The sequence below is a fragment of the Poecilia formosa genome, unplaced genomic scaffold (genome assembly GCF_000485575.1).
Source record: "Poecilia formosa unplaced genomic scaffold, Poecilia_formosa-5.1.2 Scaffold105, whole genome shotgun sequence".
Taxonomy (NCBI): Eukaryota; Metazoa; Chordata; class Actinopteri; order Cyprinodontiformes; family Poeciliidae; genus Poecilia; species Poecilia formosa.
Genome location: NW_006800044.1, coordinates 1,128,635 through 1,149,115, shown reverse-complemented (window position 1 = coordinate 1,149,115; position 20,481 = coordinate 1,128,635). Strand labels below are relative to the sequence as shown.

General features: G+C 41.6%; 3 protein-coding genes across 5 annotated transcripts in view; 1 reads left to right on the top strand and 2 right to left on the bottom strand.

Annotated features, from left to right (window-relative positions):
- Nucleotides 1-1,209: 1,209 nt before the first annotated feature.
- On the bottom strand, nucleotides 1,210-11,642 carry LOC103143190 (zinc finger protein 420). Of its 2 annotated transcripts, XM_016675035.1 has the most exons (3): nucleotides 11,210-11,639; nucleotides 7,680-9,245; nucleotides 1,210-2,723 (listed from the first exon to the last, which is right to left on the bottom strand). In XM_016675035.1, the coding sequence occupies exons 1-3, from the start codon at nucleotides 11,322-11,324 to the stop codon at nucleotides 1,435-1,437; spliced, it is 2,970 nt and encodes a 989-aa protein (XP_016530521.1). In that variant the 5' UTR covers nucleotides 11,325-11,639; the 3' UTR covers nucleotides 1,210-1,434. The 2 variants fall into 2 exon arrangements, with proteins under 2 accessions (XP_016530521.1, XP_016530520.1); XM_016675034.1 differs by lacking the exon at nucleotides 1,210-2,723 and having other exon boundaries at nucleotides 4,344-9,245; nucleotides 11,210-11,642.
- A 1,369-nt stretch (nucleotides 11,643-13,011) lies between these two features.
- Nucleotides 13,012-20,481, bottom strand: part of LOC103143187 (zinc finger protein 420) — a 12,157-nt gene continuing 4,687 nt past the window's right edge. For both annotated transcript variants that reach the window (XM_016675018.1, XM_016675019.1), the window contains exon 2: nucleotides 13,012-18,031. In XM_016675018.1, coding sequence (XP_016530504.1) covers nucleotides 14,607-18,031 — 3,425 coding nt within the window. In that variant the 3' untranslated portion in view covers nucleotides 13,012-14,606. The remainder of the gene's footprint in view (nucleotides 18,032-20,481) is intronic.
- Nucleotides 16,158-20,481, top strand: part of LOC103143143 (trypsin-3-like) — a 19,410-nt gene continuing 15,086 nt past the window's right edge. Inside the window, exon 1 of the mRNA XM_007559560.2 lies at nucleotides 16,158-16,163. The gene's annotated coding sequence lies outside the window, so the exon portion shown is untranslated. The remainder of the gene's footprint in view (nucleotides 16,164-20,481) is intronic.

The window sequence follows — 20,481 nt, the reverse complement described above, 5'->3', positions numbered from 1 at the left end:
GCGCACGAGGGAATCATGGGATATGCTGTTTTTGTTGTTTTTTTTTTTTTTGCAAATACAAACGAACTTTTATAAATGATACATTTTTTTCATCTTTATGGTGTAAGGATTTAACATATAACACTGAAAACATTTGGATTATTTTATCTTCTTTACAAAAACACTTTGCTAAACCTACTGTACTCTACAAAAGCGGCCTCCTCCTCTTTGAAATGCTAATTGTAATAATACAACTTCAAGGTATTTAATTTGTTATACACCAACACAAAGAAATAAAACTTTGAAATTAAAGTATACCAGATATTTGTATTCATTAACAACCACTCTGCTACCTCTTACTGCACCATGAAACGCACAGTGGTTGCAGCAACATGCTGCAAGGATATTTTTCTTCAGCAGGGGTAGTAAAGCTCATCAGGGTTGATGAGAAGATGGACAAATAAAATGCAATATTGGATGAGAACCTTCTGGAGGCTCTAGAAGACTAAAGACTGCGGTAAAGGTCCGTCTTCCATTAGGTCAATTAAACACAGTGCGATGGTTTAAGTAATCATGTGACAGAGTGACCTAATCAATGTCCAGTCTGAAATCCAGCTGAGAATTAGGTAAGGGAATTAAAACTGCTGCTCACTGTAATGGAAAATTTTATAATGTGCTCTTCACCCTTTTTGTGCTTTAGATTGTGTCTGATGAGATCATGTGTCTGGATGATCTCATCATGAGATTGGTCAAGGAGAACACCTATTGTCCAATCAGGGAAATGGCCAGACCATCTCCCTAATATAACAATCAAAGATTCACACCCATCATCCAATCAAGTCCGTCTTCTCTGACCAGAACCCATAAAAGGAAGCCACATCTAGTGTTGGTCATAGCAGACTTGACAGACTCCTTTGATTCTGTACTTTTGTTCTCACCTTGTAAGGTTTTAATAAATTTCTTATTTCTTCTCATCCAGACTTGCTAAAGTAATTTTTTCCACGACACTCACACACTCTCTTTAATATGAGTTTGAGTCATTTTGCAAAGAAGAATTTGCGAAGATTTGAGTTTGATTGGATGTACACAACTGGTAGAAAATGTAGGTTTGCAGTTGAAAATGTATTATTTACAGAGTATTGGCTATATGTATAATTTTCAGTCCACTTGCTTATTAAATCAATTCATACACAACTTTGTGGATGTTAAAGCAAAGTGACTATTCAGCTCAGTTTGGATGGACTTATTTTTATTTTGGTTTTACAAAGTATGAGCATGCATTATTTTTGCTTACAGCTTCCACATTTTCCCCATTATTTCTGTATGTCGTCTTACAAACATTTAAATTTCAAACACTCGGAAGCATTTCTTACATGGTTAAAAAAACATTTTATTAAGAAGCTGAAATCCTATAGCAATACAAAGACAAAAAAAAAAAAAACCTTTTGAAAGGTTTTAAACCTCAATTTCTTCCTTTGGTATGGGTAACTCCCCTGTTGCGTGTTTTACGTAATGCGAGTGCAGCTTTGCCATTTCATCAAAGCCCATGTCGCATTCAATGCACTCCCATTCACAATACTTATGCTCTCTGTGCAGTTTTGGCTCCGATTTCTCCGTCTCCCCTCCAGTTGGTGACTGTGTAGCTTCTGAGCTTGGCTGGTCCGGCTGGTCGTCCGAGCGGCGAGGTTCTGAAAGCTCATAGTGATGACCAGGCTCTCCACAGTCTGAATCCTCAGAGTCGTCCTGATCCCCGTCCTCAGCCGCCGCCGCGTATGGACTCTGCCCCTCAACTTGCATGTCTTCCTCCTTCACCTGCAACTCTTCGATGCTCTCATCCACCTCCATCTTTTCTCCTTCGCTTATAGACGGTTCCGTTTTAATGTCTCCCGTCTCTCGATAAATCACAGAGCTCCCTGGAGGTTTGGTGGCGACCCTGCCTTCACGTCTAACATGCTTTTGTGTGTGTCTAAACAGTTGTCTAGAACGCCAGAACCTCTTGCCACAGTGAAGGCAAACATGAGGCTTTTGTTTGCGTTGCATTTTTGGAGGACTCGCTGGTGGTTTGGCGTCGTGGATGCTTCTGTCGTCAGCTTTGTGGTTCTGCAGTCGTCGACTATGATTCTGCAGGTGTTTGTCCAGCAACCCTTCATTCAGGAAGCCCTGAGCGCAGCTCAAACACCAGAACCGTCTCTCTTTGTGCAGCTCCAGGTGAGCCGTCCACGTCTTTACAGAAATGAAGACTTTGTTGCACTGATCACATTTGGGCAGATTACCGCGCCTCTTGGACCTGTGAACTCTCAGATGGCTGACCAGTCGCGTTCGCCTGATGAACGACATCCCGCAGTCTGGACACTCGTACAGACGCAGGTTTGGATCAACCGGGCTCTGGATTTTTTCTTTTTCACGCGGTTTTTCATGCATTTTTTGGTGTTTCTGAAAGGAAACGAGGTAGGTGTAACTCTTCCCACAAGCTGCACATGTGTATCTGGTGGGATTCACAGGATACCGACTGCTTTGCATCAACTGAGGATGTTGGGTTTGGGCCGAACCGTTTGCATCACAACCATCCACACCGAAGCTCTGGTCTTCACACTCGTTTTCTTCATCTTGCTGTGTGGGAGCTTCGTTGTCTCTCAGCTGGGCTTCCTCCTCGTCCAGTGCGTGCTGGTGCAGGTGAGTCTCGTAGGCGTCCATGACAGTAAACGTCAGGCCACAGTCCTCGCATGTTATGTCATTCTCTTTGGCTGCAAAGAAAAGAATAAAAAAAATAAAAAGGTGAGTATTTCACATAGAAACTGTCCTGTCTGGTTTATCCGAATTAATTTCCGTTGATGTTTTTAAATTAGCAATTTGTTCAACTTGAAAAGCTGTTTATGCCTACAACACTGGCAGAACATTTTAAAAGAAAACCATAAACCCATGTTTTTAAATTTTAGAACAAAGTAAAACTATAACAAGGTAAAATTACTTTACCTTATACAACGATGCTTAAATAAGGTGTTCATTAACGAAGGTTAAGAAAAATAATTAAATGAAGCACATACAGTCAAACCAGTGTTATTCATACACCTAAAGACTTAAGATTGAAAATTGTACCAAGTCATCCAAGAAACTTAATTCTGTTTGGAAATGGGACTGGAATCTCTAAAAGAATTCAAGGTTCCCTCTAATCTTTAGCTCCTTTCACAGATAATATTCCAGTCAGGACTCTGGCCAAAGGGTTAACTTTACCTGCAGTCAGAAGAAACTTGTCATGCAGACAAAGAAGCTATTTTAATCCACCTTAGAAATGCTTTACTGGCATCTTGAAAACCAAAAATTAGAAACAACTTGATGTATATACACTAAACGGCTTGAATGACTATTATTAAAGATGGGTCAGGTCCCTTTGAATTAATTTTATAATCGGGGATTAAAATAATTTTAAAATATTTTACAACAGTCAGCTGATCCAAAGAGGAATCTGAACCAAGAGAAGTGAAAACCGATTGTAAAATACAGTTTATACTGCATTACACGAATTTCCCCTCTGTGGAGTAATGTGTGCCCATTTATGCAATTTAACTAAACCCATTAATAATTAAGTCTAAAATAATTTCTGGACAATCAATGAAAATATATCTTTACAAAGGAGATTAATTTGATATGCCATGGTTTAAGTCAGTGGTATTCAAACTAAACAGCAAGTCAAAAGCCCTTTAATGTCAACTTATGTTTTTAAACTCAACAATACAAAATTAATTTACTATATATATTTTAAGCTGCTCAGGGAAAAATCTTAATGTGCATCACTTATTGAAGTAGTTTGCTTTTTGTAGGAAAGGAATCTACAAATCATTTCTAATTTAAATGTCCAAAAGTGTTTCTCACACATTTGCCTTACTAAACCTAAAGCTTAAGAGATTCCTAATTGTTTAAGTGGCACCTAACCTTTAATTTGACAGAAAATAATCTTACCCTAAAAGAAAAGAAAAAGAGTCTGCATCTGCAGCCTGTGCCAACAAGCCAAATTTGAACAATTCTTTAAATGCGTTTGGGAGAAGAAAATCATTCCAAGAGCAGAAAATGGCCCCTGGACCACAGTTTGGACAACCCTGGTTCAATGTGGCTGTTTCCAGAAACAAAATGCTGGAAGAAAGGGAGAAAACAATGAACTGATATGAATTCAGAGTTACAGAAAAGAACAAATTTGATGTACAAATCTTAAAAAAAGGGGGTTTATTGAGGACTGAAGATCAAGCTGAGCTCCAAATACCCAAAGATGTTAAACTATAATCACAAGAAGCAGCAGATTCCCAGCACAGACTTTGGTTTTTATCAGTGAAGTTGATTTTTTTTTAGTAAATACTCCGATACCTTATTACTCGGATAAAGTTTTTTGTTTTTTTATTTCAGACAAACGTGAAACCATGTATAAACACTTCAAGGTAAATAAATGTAGAAAAAATCATCATAAACTATTCAATTCGATGAACAAATGGAGGCTGAATCAACAACACGACTGCAAGATTTAAACGATTTTATTTTCTTCAGTTTCTGAAACGGCAATTTATAGGATCAAATGAAACACCGTTCATAAAGAAATGAAAATAAGAAATATATTAACTAAGTCTTTTCTATTTTACAACGATTCAGTAGAAACAAACACCATATTCAGGAGTAGTCTTTCCACAACAGAGATACACAGCTACAAAGAAAAAAGATCGAACACTGAAGAATGTTAATAGTTAATAGACAAACTACTTCACTAATCTGCCAATTGATGGGGAAATATGTACAGCAGTACTTCCTTAACTAAAAAATTCACAGCATTTTAAAACAGCAGGAAATGTCTACATATAAAGTCTCAATCTATTTTATAGACCTTTGAATTAGAGTGCATTTTTTTAATGAAGCATCTTTAAAACATGAATGCATCAGTTCTGGCAATGTAATAATATCCATCGTTCTGTTGAGCAAAGTTTAGACATTCATCTAGACATAAGAAGCTTATGAAAACAGCTGTACATCCACATTTACAGTGATACTGGTCCAGTGTAAAGGAAAGCCTGAGAGTAGGGGAGTCAAAAGCATCACAAAGGTGCAACATGAAGCAAAAACACAATCTACGCTCATGCGATGTAAGATGCTGGTGAAGGGGATTCACATTCAAGGCAGATTAAGGCCGCCGGGGTCTCCGGAAGAGATGATCAAAAAAATCCTATGCGACTAAAACTCCAGGGGCAAATGGAGCAGCGGTACGCCGCGCTGTTGATGCACTGCACTTTGTGTTTCTGTCGCGCCGTCGGCGAATGCTTGCACGTCGACAGCCTGACGAGGTCGAGGGCGGGTGGGTTCGCTCGCGGCAGGAGGCGGGAGAAGCTTTCCTTTGCTGTCGTTGGGGGAGTTGGGTTTGAAAGGCTTTGAGGTCACAGCAGAGCTGAGCCACAGGCGCACCTCACTAGGGAGGCGGCATCGCACCTGGTCGTGCCAGGCCAGGTGCTGCTGCAGCTGGCTCTCCGTCCAGAAGCCGTGGCAACACAGGGCGCAGCAGTAGGGCCGGCTCTTCGCCTTGATCTTGTGGCTTTCCAATTGCTCCTCGGTTTGGAAAGCTTTGCCACATTTGTCGCACTTGAAGAGGTATTTCACTGTGTGTTCAGAAAGACGGCTCGGCGGAGGGAGAACCTCGTCTGTGGCTTCAGCGGTTTCCGTCTTCTGCTTCACCTCTAAGCAAGCCCTGTTACTGAGGGGATGCGGAGCCTCTGCAGAGCTGGACTTTTTCCCTGAGTCGAGATACAAGACCGGTCCGACAGGGTCCGATTGAGCTTCCTTCATTTCTTTAGAACTGATCACAGTATGGTCGGTCTGCTCCACTTCATCCTTTAAGGCCCTTTGTTCAACATTTTCTCTCAGCAGAAGGTTAATTTTGCTCTTTTTGCCCTCTGAGTGGGCCTGCCATTTATGAGCGCGAAGACCTCTCGCTTTTTCAAAAGTCATGGAGCAGAGGGGGCACTGATGAGTTTTAGTCTTCAAGACAGATGACAAGGATTCACTCCCAGCGTAGCTGACGTCAGTTTGTTCTGAGGCGAGAGCTAACGGCTCTCCGGGAGTTTTTCCCGACTCCAAAATTTTACGATGCTCCTTTTCATAATGAGAAGCTAAAAGTGAAACTTGCCCAAATGTCTGGTCACACTCCGGACATGAAAACTGCTTTGCTGAGCCGTTTCTCTCCAGATCTGCATTTGGTTCTTTATCCATTCCGGTCAGACACTGAGGATTAAAGATCCAGTGGCGCTGGAGGACGTGACGGTTGAAGAAATGTTTCCCACATTTCTCACATTTAAAATCTTCGTCCTCCGTCTTATGACCGACGGAACTGAGAGTACCTTCGAGTGAGGACGGCGAACATTTCTCATTTCTGTGCCACCGTTTGTGGGAGCCGAGCGCCGACTTGGTGGTGAAACGCCTTCCGCAGTCTGAACAGTGAATCAGTCCTTTACTCTGCTCGTCTTTTTTAGTTCCTTTGAACACTAGAGAGATGGGTGAATTTGATTTTGCCACTCCTTTGCTGCATTCAATGTGAGTTCTTTTATGAATGTTCATGGCTCCAACAGCTGAAAAGCTTTTGTTACATATCTTGCATTGGTACTTCCATTTATTTGAGCCTGAATCACTCCCTTTTAGGTGCTGTTCCATCTTTAGTGCACCACTACCCCCTTCGTTTATTTGCTTGGAGATTTCTGGCATGTTGGCATCCACACCCTCGGGTTTTGCAGCATCCTTTTCAGACTGCTCTATCGTCCCTCCTCCCTCACTGCATCTACTCCTGCAAAGCTTCTGGTGAGCCCTTAAGGAGGACTTCTTGGTGAAATGTGCAAAGCACGTCTCACACTGCAGATCCTTCAGAGCTTCCGCAGTTCCCGTTGACGATGGAGAGTGGCCAGTTTCGTATCCGTGGCTCTTCATATGAAACTGCAGAGCTTTGGCCCGTGAGAACAGCTTTCCGCAGTCGGGGCAGGCATACGTGTTCTTCTTCAGCTGCTCCACCTGATGCTGGAAGGACTTAGCAGGTGGTGGGAGCAACAGGTCGCTGTGCACCACCTCGTGCCTCAGCAAGCTGGAAAAAAGGCGGAAGGAGCGGCCGCAGATCTCGCACTTGTGGTCTCCGTTTTCGTGCTTGCGCATGTGCAGCGCCATGATGCCTTTGTGGCGGAACTTCCTGCCGCAAACGGGACACGCCACCTTGATGGTGGAGCGCGAGCGTCCGTTGGAGTGCAAAGATCCTGAGACGCCTTTCCTGAGCCTCAAATCGATGCACTCCATCTGATTCTGCTTGTGGTGAGAGTATGCCCCCAAGGACCAGAAACCCTTCCCACACTGCTCACAGTGATAAATCTTTGGACCCAGAAGGGTTTTCTTTGGATTGTACTCTTTCTTACTGACGGAAATAGTCTCCCTCTTTTGTGTTGTGCAGGTTTTCAAATGGTTGTACAGGCTGGCTGCATGCAAATAGGATGATGTGCAATGTGGGCATTGGAACTGTTTTCTTTTGGGGTGATGTAACTGATGCGACAATAAAGCAGGTAACTGGGTGAACACCTGATCGCAGTCACTGCACGTGAAAGCGGTCTCTTCTAAGCTTGTTTCGGCCTGAATCAATGAAACACTGCTTTGTGTTTCATGAGGAAATGTGTCACAATTATAAACTTCCACTGACTGACCTTGAGTCTGATGTCTTCTCCTACGAACGTTGTGCCACATTCTGTGGACGCGCAGCGACGAGGGATTATTAAACCACCGATAACACTCGGGGCAACCAAATCTCTCCTCCTCTGCAGTTTTAAGCTGGGCTTCATTCTCTATTGGCGGACTCTGCAAGCTTTGCGCAAAGTCAATCTGGACTATTTTCAAATCCGCATCCGGTTTTGAAACCAGACTTCCAGGGTATACTTCGCCGTCCTCCTTTATATCCTGATCCGACTCGCACAGCAGTTCCAGATCGGGATCTGTCTCTTGGAGACCCTCGTCTTCGGACTCACTTGCACTGATCACTTGTACGTTAAAGTCGCCCGGTTCATAGCTCTCCATCTCTTCATCCATTTCGTTTGTCTGTTGTTCTCCACCCACATCGGTGGGGGGGATGGTTTCTGCTTTCACTGCTCCTTCCACTGAAGCCTCCACGTGCTCGCCAACTTTCTGTTCACTTTCTGATCCCCGTTGAGACGGCAGAGTGGATTCTGAATGCGCCTTCTCCGTTTCTCTGAAAACGTCGGTGTGCTGGAGCTGATGGGACTGAAGCGCAGAAGCCCTGGAAAATTTCAGCCCACAATCTTTACATTCAAATGCCTTCTTTTGAAGCTGGCAGACTTGATGCTGGAACGATTTCGACGGGGTCTCGTCGCTGTGTGCCGTGCGCTGATGTCTATAGTAAAACGTCAGAGTCATGAACTCTTTCCCACATTCCTCGCACGGAAACCTTTTTGTGGTGTTATCAGAGTGATTAGTGTGCCAGCGCTGGTGGTTAAAGAGGGCGATGTGGCCATTGAACGCCTTGTTGCACTCGCTGCAGTAAAACTCACCACAGCCCTTCTTTGGTTTTTGCTTCATCTCCTCCGGAGAGCAGAGCGTGTTACGGCTGAATCGCTGATGTGTTTTCAGCCGCATCATGCTAGAAAAAGCTTTGCCGCACAAACATTTAAAAAGTTTGTCACCGTCTTCTTCAGTCAGATTCTCACATGGCTTTACTTCTGCTGGCGGCTCTGCTGGCTGAACTGTTTCTCCAGAGCTCCTGTTTTTCGACTTCACCAGCTTCTCTTGATGGCAACGGCGATGAGCATCGAGAGCCGAAGCACGAGAGTAATTCCTTCCGCAGGATTCGCACTGAAACGATTTCTTTTTTAAATGTTCCAAGTCGTGAAAAACCGATTTGGAGGGCTGTCTGTGTGAGCGCTGGTGGTTGAGGAAGTGTCCAATCACTGTGTACGATTTGCCACAATCTGAGCATTCGTAGGCGTGCTGTTTTGTTGCTCCAGGATTAACATCAGACCCCTCCAGAGAGGTTTGATCGTGGTCCTTCATGTGTAAGTGCAGTTCGCTCATCTCAACAAATGACAGTGCACAGTAAGAGCAAAAATAAAGTGCTTTGTTGTCCTTTTCAGAGTCAAGTAAACCATCAGACTGGCTGTCTAAATGCGTGTTTTGTGGAGGATGCTGAAGGCGATGCTCCAAGTACGCAGCCTCCTCGCCGAAAGCTTCTCCGCAATCCCGACAGCAGAAAAGTTCGTCCCCTAGAAATAGAAACGGGAAAATAGGAGGTCAAAGAGACTCCTGCTTCCAAGAAAGGAATTAAAAGAAAATATATACAAAACACAGGCTTAAATAATGTTTTTATTATTATTTTTACCACATTAAAGTTTGCAGGAAAAAAAAAAAAACACAAAATGAGACTACAGAAAATTTACATTCATTTTAAAGAACAGAAATGAACTTCTTTCAGTGTTCGACTACAGACCATTTTTTTGCTTTAAACAACTACTTTTTAAAACACAAGGACAATCGAAAAAGTGACCTTAATAATGCATGTGACTATAGAAAGCGAGTTTAAATGCCACATTTTAAACCACACTCACTTGCACTCAGTCTTAAATTTGAGTGATTCCAGCAAAACAGGGAGTGTAATCATGTTTAAATGATCTTAAATAAATCTCTACAGAACACCAAATCTAAAGGTTCACTGTGTTCATGACTCACATGTGAAATCCATGATATAAATTGTGACATAAACCACCTGATGACAACACTAACAATTCAAACCACATTTAGGTTATTTTATATAGCAACCACATGAATAAAAATAAAAGAATTTGATGCATTTCATTTTTATACTGTTTATTTCCCCCCTCAAAGTTGAATAATTGGCCCATTTTAAATCACTTCCAATCAATGACCAACATGTGTTCTTTACACTTTATCAGCTGAAAGGACCCAACACAGAGTCGGAGATCAAAGTTGGGCCCCTTCCTATTAACCTCCAGAGGTCATCATAATTACTATAAGCTGTAATAGTGAAATGGGATCACAGAACGAGTGTGACAATAGTGATAGAGTAGAGAGAAATGACAGGATCGTGGTCTTATCTAGTGAATGTCATTCAGCAGAATCTAAATCAATTTGCTTGCTTTAAAAACTTAAGATACAATAAAACAACCTTCAAGAGGATTGTGACAGAACCCAACCAGATATTATTGTGCAAAGGGAACATTTCTGACAAACATTCAGTGGACATAGTGACAACAAATGTTTTAGTTGTACGTCAGTCTCTTTAAAATTCAAAAATCCTAGAGAACTAGTTAAATTCATTCCAGAATTTAACTAAAGAAAATGTATTTTTGATCCAAATTAGAATGTTTTATCTCCAAGTTAACTCACATGAATTCACTAACCTTTATTTTATCTACTATAAAAGGTAGAACATTCAAAGATCACTTAAGCAGATTTAGTCATATAAAGAATATGAATAACACAGTTTTACCCAAAAATCTTTTTAAAGGATTCAGCTGCCTCAGTCTTTAACCTCCTCATCTCAGATCTGATCTTGGTGCAAATGAAAAGTTCTTTGAATGCCTTCAGATTAAACCAGTGTCTTACATTTTATCTGCAATGTACCAAACATAGCTAAATATATTATAAATTAGTTTTTTATGACAAGCTTAGCCTTTACCACATTTATGCTTTTTAGAAACAGACAGTTTGATTCAGGTATATGTATGCATTTTAGCATTGATGGTTAATTAGTTGAGCAAAACACAACAGCAATTCAATAGATTTACACGAATAATACCGATTAAAAAAAAGCACCCGGCTTCTTAAATAAAATGTAGACCTTCAGAAACCCTGGTTAGACTAATACCGATCAATAAAACTAACATTAATAAGCAAGAACGTTTAGCCTTCTGGAGGCAAAATGTAAATTAGGACAAAGGGCTTGACAAAACATTGGTCTGGTATTACACACACAGTGACTATCAAAAAATTACTAATGCAACAAAACTCGTCACCCCGGTAATTGTATAACGCAAGTTTGCAAATTCGTGCTTTTTTTTTTCTTTTTACACTTAAATTGGAGTATTAGTCTAAAGCGTGTATGTTTATGATATTAGGTTAAAGTTAGTGCAGAAAAGGTAACCATCGCAGCATGGTTGCCCAACATATCGGTCTGTTTTGTGCTGGTGTTTAACAAGCGGATACTCACTGTCAGCGGCATCCTTAGCAGATGAATCCTCGTTGTTTTCATCGTCTTTGTCGACATTACAGGCCACGTTTTCAGCTCTCTCCTCTCCGATCTCTGCTGCAGAAGTCTCGTCCATCTTGCCTTGTGTATGTTTGCTAACGTTAGCTACCTTTCGCTAATGTTCGTTAGGCAAGCTGCGGATTTAGTGTGCCCTCTTTAATAATACTCAAACAGCTCGGATAGGGAAAGATTAGCAGACGTTAATACGAGTGAGAGTTTACTATAGTAGAGCACAGAACAACTGATCACCACAATTACACCAACTGTTAATCAACGGATTGCTTCTTCTTCTTCTTCTTCTTTTGATTTTTATTGGCGGCTGGCATCCAACTTAAGGTGCATTTACCGCCACCTACCAGACTGGAGTGTGGTCATTAGCGATCTCAGAGGGAATTTAACACGCCTCAATGATGTGTACAATGTGCAAATTCACATCTAACACATTCATTAAATACATGTAAGAATGCATGAGCATGTACTGGCATACCCACACATACTTACACATATTCTAAATACCACTCATTAACCCAGTGTTATTTAAGAACCTAAATAAAATATATCTAACATAATTTGATTTATTACCTAGTAGATTGATCATAGACAGTCCTATATTCTTTCTACTTAATAATGACTTTAAAAGCTGACGTCCCTCTGAGTATTTATCACATTCTAACAATACATGCTCCACTGTTTACAACGGATTGCTATTTTACACATGCGCATTTAAGTCGGTTGTAAGCTCTTCTTCTTCTGTTTTGGTTTTTACTTATGCACGATCAGTGCCTCCTGCTGGAGACTTATCAGACTTAAATAAAAAAACACTTAAATACGAGTTTCATCAGTCGGGGAACAATGTTTAATTGACTTGTGTTTTAGTTATTCAATTGGTTCATTGGTCTCGTTCGTTCAAATGTTAGCTGAATATGGTTCTGTTTTTAAGAAACATGTTTTCAATGTTTGTATATTTCGTTTTGTTATTTCTGTGTTTTGTTTTGCTAACATTATCTCCAAAATTATATTCCCAAAAATGTAAAGCAAAAATGCAGTTTCAGTTTTGTATTTCTTTTGAAAGATTTTAGGTCAAGCTTTTATGAATCAGAAATAATTTTACTTATGGTACCTGGAGTCTACAAAATGTTAATAGAACCAGTTTTGAGTAACTATATCAGATTTAGACTTAGTAGGGCTTTTGACATCAAGTGCTCATTGTGTCAAAAGTTAAGGTAATCTTTAAATACTTTTTAAATTCACAACAAAGGTTTAAAATATATTTGATAAACAGTTGCATGCACTCATAATTGTTTACATGTAATTTATTCTACCAACAGTTTAGATTTAGCAAAACCATTTTTCTAATTTCTGTATTTTTTTTAATCCCAGCTTCGGTTCCGTTACAAATTACTCATGGCCTGGAAATAAAATTATCTAGGTCAGTTATGTTTTTAATAATTAATGGAGTCCCAATTTAAATGTTTAATAATTTGTCCTACTGAATTGGGCTAAGTTTTGACTGATTATACATCTGTGAGTAATTGATATAGAGGTTCAACAACAGTTCTATTTTACAAATTGCCAAAGTATGCTTCCAGTTGTAACCATTTTTGGCATTTTAAGCAGTCATTTAATTATGTATATATTTGTTTAAATGTGACACTTTAGGACATTTGGCGTTCCAAAAGCACCAAACTGCAAGATAAAATACAATAAACATGCAAATTAAAAATTACTTTTCAGATGTGTGAAACATAGCACCAAACAATGTTATAATCAAAGGTAGGTTTTATTTAATCCAATGTAAGGACATGATGGGAGAAACTTCCATGCTAAAACCACAGGTAGAGGTAGAAGGGTCAGTTTTGTAACCAATGAATGCACAGGAAAGGGAATAATTATTCTTTTACAAACAATAAATGTGTGTTTATTGTACAGCAGTAAAACGTTTTCAGACTGAATATCCCAGTGAAGCTACTCCATTTTTAAAAACAGGGAAAATGAGAATCGGAAATTGACTAGAGCTACAGTCATGGAATGAAATGTTTGATCACAAAAATACATTTAAACACTTATAGGTGGGAATTGGTTTTATAAATATAGGTACATTTCTGTTTAATTCACACAGGATCAATTTGACTAAAGTTTAACACCAGTTTGTCTTATTGTTGGGAAAAAACAGAAGACAAATCACAAATTGAAATCTGGTTTATTACAAAATTCACTTTCAAACAGTGTCATACTTTCCTAATGGTGACTAAATATTCATGATTCATTTTACTGAAAACTTTTCACATAAAAGGAGCTTTTAAATCACACATGGTTAGTTTTGTTATTGACAGTTTGCTTCAGCCAGATTCCCACAATGGTTACTGTGTTGATTGGCAAGACATTTGGACCCAGCCCATGGCTCTGTGTGCATACGAGAACTTTCTAGCAGAGATTACACCGGTAGGCCAGCAGCTTTCATTTGTACAGTGCTTTGCAAAATTATTCATACCCCTTTAATTTTTTATACGTCCTGTCACGGTACAACCATAAACGTATAGCATTAGGATTTTATGCTATGAGAAAAAACGTATAACCACAAAGTGGCAGTAAAATGATGCAAAGTTTTTACAAATAAATAAACTGGTGTGCCTTGTCAGGCTTATTCTGTTGTCTCCAAAAGTAATTTGGATTAATTCATGATCCACCTTGCAGTTTTTTAATACTTTCTATCACATAAAATCCCAGAAAGATGCATTCATGTTTCTGGTTGTAAAGTGTCAAAAATGAAAAAAAAATAAAAAATAAAATTATGAGGTATAAATATTTTTGCAAGTCAATGTATGCTTTAAAAGAAATTTTACCTCATAACCCCAATCTTTTCAGCACATTTTGTGTTGCGCTGTCTTCAACAGGATGAGGTCACACCGTTTACTCTACTTTAAAAGCACAAACTAGGGCCTAGAATACCAAGACAGCAGACATGCAGACTGTACTCATAAAAGGCACACCGTATACTGTACATGGAGAAACACAGTACAAATGGTTCAAGACATGTGGACTGAACTAGAAAACTTCCTAATAAGATCTAAATCTAAATGTCATTGGCAATAAATGAAATGTAGCCTGCAGAACCTCATTAATCTGGACCGCTGAAATGATCTTAAGACGGTGAAACCAATTCAACACACGTGTACATCCTCTACTCAAACACACTGCACAGTCTTACAAACTTTAAAATCAAATGTGCAAATTGGGTCTAGTTTCACATATGTCTCTTTTTGTATTATTTCCATTCAAAACAGCAAAGTGTCAAATGAATGAGGTTTTACAGACAATTATAAAAACATAACTAAGTTTTGTTACTAGTGTAGAAATGTCATATCTCCCCCTGTGCATGTTGCAGGTAATGCATCTGTAGATCCAGCTCACGGGGAAGTGAGAGCCCGCAGATCATGCACTGGAGAAGCCGCTCCGGGGGAAAAGGCAGACGGGATCCGAGTTTGTGAGCTTCGGTCTGCGGCGGGAGCTGAGGTAGGGGCAGGGTCTGCGGCATATGTGGTCTCTCAGTCATGACCGGCTGTGGCGTGAAAAAGATATTGGGGTGTGGAGGTCTGGGCATCGCACCGACCGCGACAGAGTGCAGGGGGTGAGGGCCGGGCAAAGCCAGAGGAGGTAGAGGGGCGAGCGGAGGGGAGAAAAAAGGAGAAGGTTGGTTTATGATTATCTGAGCGGCCGTTGCCATTGGTTGCTGCTGCTGCAGCTCCTGACCGCCCCCTGGCTTGAGCTGGCCGGGAAGCAGAGTCTGAGGTCCGACGGAGTTGTTCTGGAAGGCCCACACTGGAGTTCCGATCCCCTGACTGAAACGGTGAGGCTCGTACTGGATGGAGATCGGGACCTTCTGAGTGGGGGTCTGCACGCTGCTCCAGCTGGGCGACACCTGTTTCTGAAATTCTTGGTTATTTACTAATTTTTCCACAGAGTTCACAGTCTTCGGAGCCCCTGGAGGCGTTTGAATGTCCCACAAGTTGTTGGCAACCCCGTGAGAGGTGGGAGCTGAAATTGGCATGGAGCTGCTTTGGTCTATCTGAGCTGAGGCGGGGGCAACTGCGAGGCCAGATGCCCACGGCTTCTGCGGCTCGCAGCCATTCCATGTCTTTTCTGGCTGAGTAACAGTCGAAGACATAACTGGAGGACCGCTGATGTCCCACAGCCTTTCCTCCTTCTTGGGAGGCGTGGACGGCTCAGCACCGCCCGGCCACCTTGGCAGTTGCAGGTCTTGGCTGAGCTTGTTTGGGGAACTCTGAGAATTTGTCAGTGGAGTGGGCCGGACACTCCACAGTGCTGCTCCGTCCATGTAGGAGGGAGGAACGGGGAAATCGTGCTGCAAAGAGCTCGTGGAGGCCATGGCTGTGGATGTTGGTGTGCTATTCCATGACGACAGTTTATGCTGCCTCTGTTGCGTCATCTCACTAACCGCCGATGGGCTGGTTTTTTTTGGTACATGAGAGCCCAGGACAGAAGAAGTACTGTCCTTCATGTGGGAGTCCAAGTTCGGAGCCGATCCAAGACTCATTAAGGGCATATCTGCCCACCCTGGACTCCTCTGATGATGTGGTTGCGTTGGAGTGTCATATTGTGGGGGTTGAGAAGGTGCAGGCGCTTCTCTACTGTCCACGCTCCACTGGAGCGTTTGGGAGTGCGGCTCAGACGGCCACGCCTCGGTCAGATGCCTCGTTTGTGAATCCACACGTGTACGCAAGGGCTGCTGACGCACTTGCCTGTGCAAGTCAGCGTCCCTGTGAGGTGAAACTGGGTAAAGGTTTTGTGGAGAGGCGACTATCTCTGAGACCCCGGATGGTCTCGACCACCCCCACGCTGGCCTCCCTCCTCTTTTGCCCCTGCCTCTCATCCTGGTACCGGAAGGGTAGGAGTTGTAGTGACTTAGACCCTGTTTCTTGCGAGCGTGGATCTTCTGGTGAACCAGCAGGCTGCTGAACCAGGAAAAAGATTTGTGACACTCCTCGCAGCGGTGAGGCCTCTCCCCCGTGTGCGTATTCATGTGGTCGCGGAGCAAGTATGCCAAGCCAAAGCTCTTGTCACACAGCTCGCACTTGTGCGGCTTATCGCCGTTATGCGACAGCATGTGTTGCTGGAGCTGGGTCTCGCTGCTGTACCCTTTACGGCAGCTGGTGCAGCGGAACGGCTTCTGCTGGTGCAGCTTCTGGTGAGTCCTCATGTTCTGAAGGAAGGCAAAGTCCTTCCCGCAATCTGGACATTTGTACGGCTTCTTGCCCGTGTGGATGATGAGATGTTGCTGCAGGTAGCTGCTGAATCTAAAACCCTTGCCACATACTTTGCACTGGTATGGCTTGTCCTTGGAATGTATTCGCATGTGCAGCTCTAACACCGAGCGGTGCCGGAATGATTTCCCGCACTCTGAACACTTGTAGGATTTAATATTTAATACCTTCCCTTGCGTGTTATCGCTGCTTATTTGAGTAAGCTGCTTTTTTGGTGCGGCTAAGGTTTCTAAATACTGTGCAGTTGGCTTGTGGACACTTAACAGATGTCCTTTTAAACCAGGCTCATCCCGAAAAACACTGGGGCAGTGTGGACAGGTGTGTCCCTTCTCCCAGTGCTTGTTGGGAACCACTTGATATTGGAGTAGCCTCTCTTGCTTTTCATACTCGTCCTCGTGGAACTGCATGTGCGCTCTCAGGTTAGCTGCAACATAGAAGGTCTGGGGACACAGAGGGCAGCCGAAGGTGCGTTTTGTATCCTCAGTCGTATGGGTGTTCTCCTTCTCGGGACCTTTAGCTGCCTCATGTCCAGAAGTGAGAGGCTGCTTTCCAGGCGGCTCAACAGATGAGTTTGTGTCTCGTAGCCTGTGCTGGCGGCAGTGCGCCTTCATGTTCTGGGCGAAAGCAAATTTTTTGCCACATTCCGGGCAGTGGAAAGGCTTCTGGCCAGTGTGTAGGTACTGGTGTTGATGGAGGAGGCTGCTGTACTTGAAAGTCTTACCGCAGATGTTGCAGAGGTGAGAGCGGCTGTTGTCGACATGCTTGCGCCGGTGGTCTTCCATGACGGAGTAGTGTTTGAAAGCCATGCCGCACTCTGGACACTCGTACGGTTTAAGAGCAGCATGGGATTTCTGGTGGAAGCGCAGGGACATGATGTTTGGGAAAGTCTGGCTGCACTCTTGGCATTTAAAGGTGCACTCGCGGGAATGCATCATCATGTGCTTGGTAACAGATACTTTGAACTGGAAATCTTGGCGGCATAGAGTGCAATGGTAAGGCTTTTCTGCTGCATTGTTGCAGTCGTGGTCCCTCAGTTTGCTCACTTGAGAAAAGATCCTCTTGCATTCTGCGCACTGATACCTAAACGGAGCCCGCATTTCGTCCTCCAACTTTGTAGTCTCGAGGGTCTCCTCTTTTTCTTTGTGTTGGTTCCTGTGTTTGATGAGGCTGCTGCGGTGCTGGAAGGTAAGGCCACATTCTTTGCAGGTCGGGGGCAGGAGCTCGTCCTCGTGCGCATGGAAGTGCCGGTGAAGGTTGAACATCTCGCGCTGGCTAAACTTCTGGCCACACTCCTTGCACTCCCAGCGGCACCTTCTTTGTTTAGCTGTAGAATCTGCCTCTTCGTCGTCATCGGCCCTGTCCTCCGTGGCGTCGACTTCACCCCGCAGGTCCTCAACTGCCAACTTCTCTGGAGAACTCTCCCCATCGTCAGTCTTTTCTGATTCTGCTTCAGCAGGAGCGTCCTGCTTCACGTTGTTAACAGTCTCAGCAACTTTGAGGTCTGAAAGACAAAAGCACACCACAGCATACAGCTTTAATGATTAATCATACTTCACAGGATTAGAAATTGTTGCGCTATCAGCACACTTGCAGATCTGAAGCTATCTGTAAAGCTACCAGTTGGCATAATAGGAAATGAGTTGCATAATACCAGGAAAACTTTGGGAGTAATTATTTTAATTGGAACTAGCCAACATCTTCCCCACTACCATCTTTCTTTCATTGTCACAATCTCTCCAACACTCTTAACTCTTCTGATTTTGGTCATTCAAATCTATATCAGTTGTTGGCTTAAATGACTGCTGAACGTTCATCAATTTGGACAATTGTATTATTGAAAAGTACAGTTTAATTCACAGTCCTTGAAATGTTAGCTGCACTAAACCTTTCAACGGAAACAGCCATTTATTTTCCCCCCCTTCACCACTTTTAGTGCAAGGAAAAGCCCATGGAACAATTGTAACGGGGAAACCGCAGTCATCTGTTTTAATAAACGGAAAGGATCGCTTTGTGCCTGCTGAACTTTTCAAACAAGCGAAAGAAGACTGGACTGGAAAATTAAATTAAGCCTTATACCAAATCACGAATGCAGCCCCAAAGATGAAAAAACAAAAACAAAAAAACAAAAACACTTTCTATTACACAAAGTTATTCAAAATGTAAGAGACTATAACATTTTCATATCACTTGCAAGTATGTGGCTTGTTTTAATTAAGTTCAGCCGATTTAAATTCGATTCATTCTTGTATTAATATCAGCTAAATAATTAAGGTTAATTAAAATAGGATGATGTAAAATTGATTTGGTCGCCTGCACATAAACATTCAGTCGCAGAGTTTAGTATCATGGGATTAAACTGTATTTATGAACAGTTTGCATTATTTATAGATTTCTCCTGTTTAAATATTCAAATATTCAAATGCTCTCCAATAAGGGCTGCAAAACTTCAGGAAAAAAGAGCAACTGCAAAACCCTTGCTGCACACTGTAACAGAGATGTCGATTATTATTATTATTATTGTTATGCCTTGTTTTTTTTCTTCATCACATCAATTGTGTGTATGAGTGGACATGCACACATACACCTAAGGACAATTTAGGTTTGACTCAAAAGCACCGCACAATGCATATTGTTTGTGTTTTGGCTGCTGAATGAATTATTATGCAAAACATATCTATCTGCTACAATTCCCACTGAATAAATGCTACGAGAGTCTGGGCCTTGGTTTAATTAAACCTGGGCCAGGCTTTATGCACACAACCATGTTCGTTTTGCTTCTGGTCGTTTCAAATCATATTAAATTTTGGTTGTAGTTCAATATTAACATTTAAAGGAGACAAAGCTATTAATAATACACACAATATATAAAACTGATATTTATATTTCACAGAATTGACAGTCTCTCTAGTGCTACAAATTAAACATTTAATAAAGATAGATTATTTTTCCTATCGAGTAGCACTCAAATGAAATTAGCTTTAATATTATTAATGCCACTTCAGTGAATTAGACGGGCACAATATGTCGCCAGTATATTATTATTGCAATATCAGTGTGTGCGATAATATCACTACAAGTTATAGATGTGCATTGTAAACAGACTCATAACAGAACTGTTATTGTCAGTAATTACCAATATTATCACCACAGCATGATTTTCTAATATGTAGCCCTAAAGTCAATCCATAGTTACATTATTAAAATCTTGAATATTGATTTTGTAAAAATTACTTTTAGCTTTTATCAGACTCCATTTAAAATATCCATAAACTAACCAAACTTACTAGTTGTCAAAAACTGTTCAGAATCACAGTTTCAATTAGGGCTGTGTAATATCGATTTTACGATATATATCGATATTTTCTTTCCTAGAAAAAAATCGATATTCATCCACAAGTATCGTAACATCCAACTGTCACCTTGCTCACTCACTGCTTGCTTCGCCGGGAGAGTGATTAGGTCATCAGGCTTAGAGTGATTCCTTCAGATGTTAAGTGTAAAGGTTAAAAAGGTATCAAACTATTCAGAGCAGGGTTCTTGGTGCACTTTGTTTTCTTTACAAATGCATGTAAGCTACAGTTTGTACCGTTTCAATTAAAAGAAACATGTTTTCTCACCACTTCTTTGATTCATTTTGTCTAGCTGTCGACTAAGTCTGTGTCCATGTCCAGCCAGAGCCAGGTATTGTGTAGTTGGTGCTTTTAATCAGTTTTCAGTTAAATTAATTCAATCCAACTCTACAACAGTCACAAAATGTCACCAAAATCACTCTGTCCCTCTAAAATCTTTCAGAAAATTGCAAAAGCGTATTGAATTGTATCGCTTGATGAATATCGCAATATATATTGTATCGTGAGCAGAATATCGTGCATCGTATCGTGAGATTTAGGGCTGAAACGATTCCTCGAATGATTCGAGTACCTCGATTACTAAAATTCCTCGAGGAAAATT

What these genes read in the sequence shown, in the direction of transcription:
- LOC103143190 (XM_016675034.1), bottom strand. Translation starts at nt 11,324, where the DNA reads ATGGACGAGACTTCTGCAGCAGAGATCGGAGAGGAGAGAGCTGAAAAC. An exon ending in TGCTAAGGATGCCGCTGACA is followed by an intron (nt 9,246 to 11,209) that starts GTGAGTATCCGC and finishes TTCTATTTCTAG; the next exon opens with GGGACGAACTTTTCTGCTGT.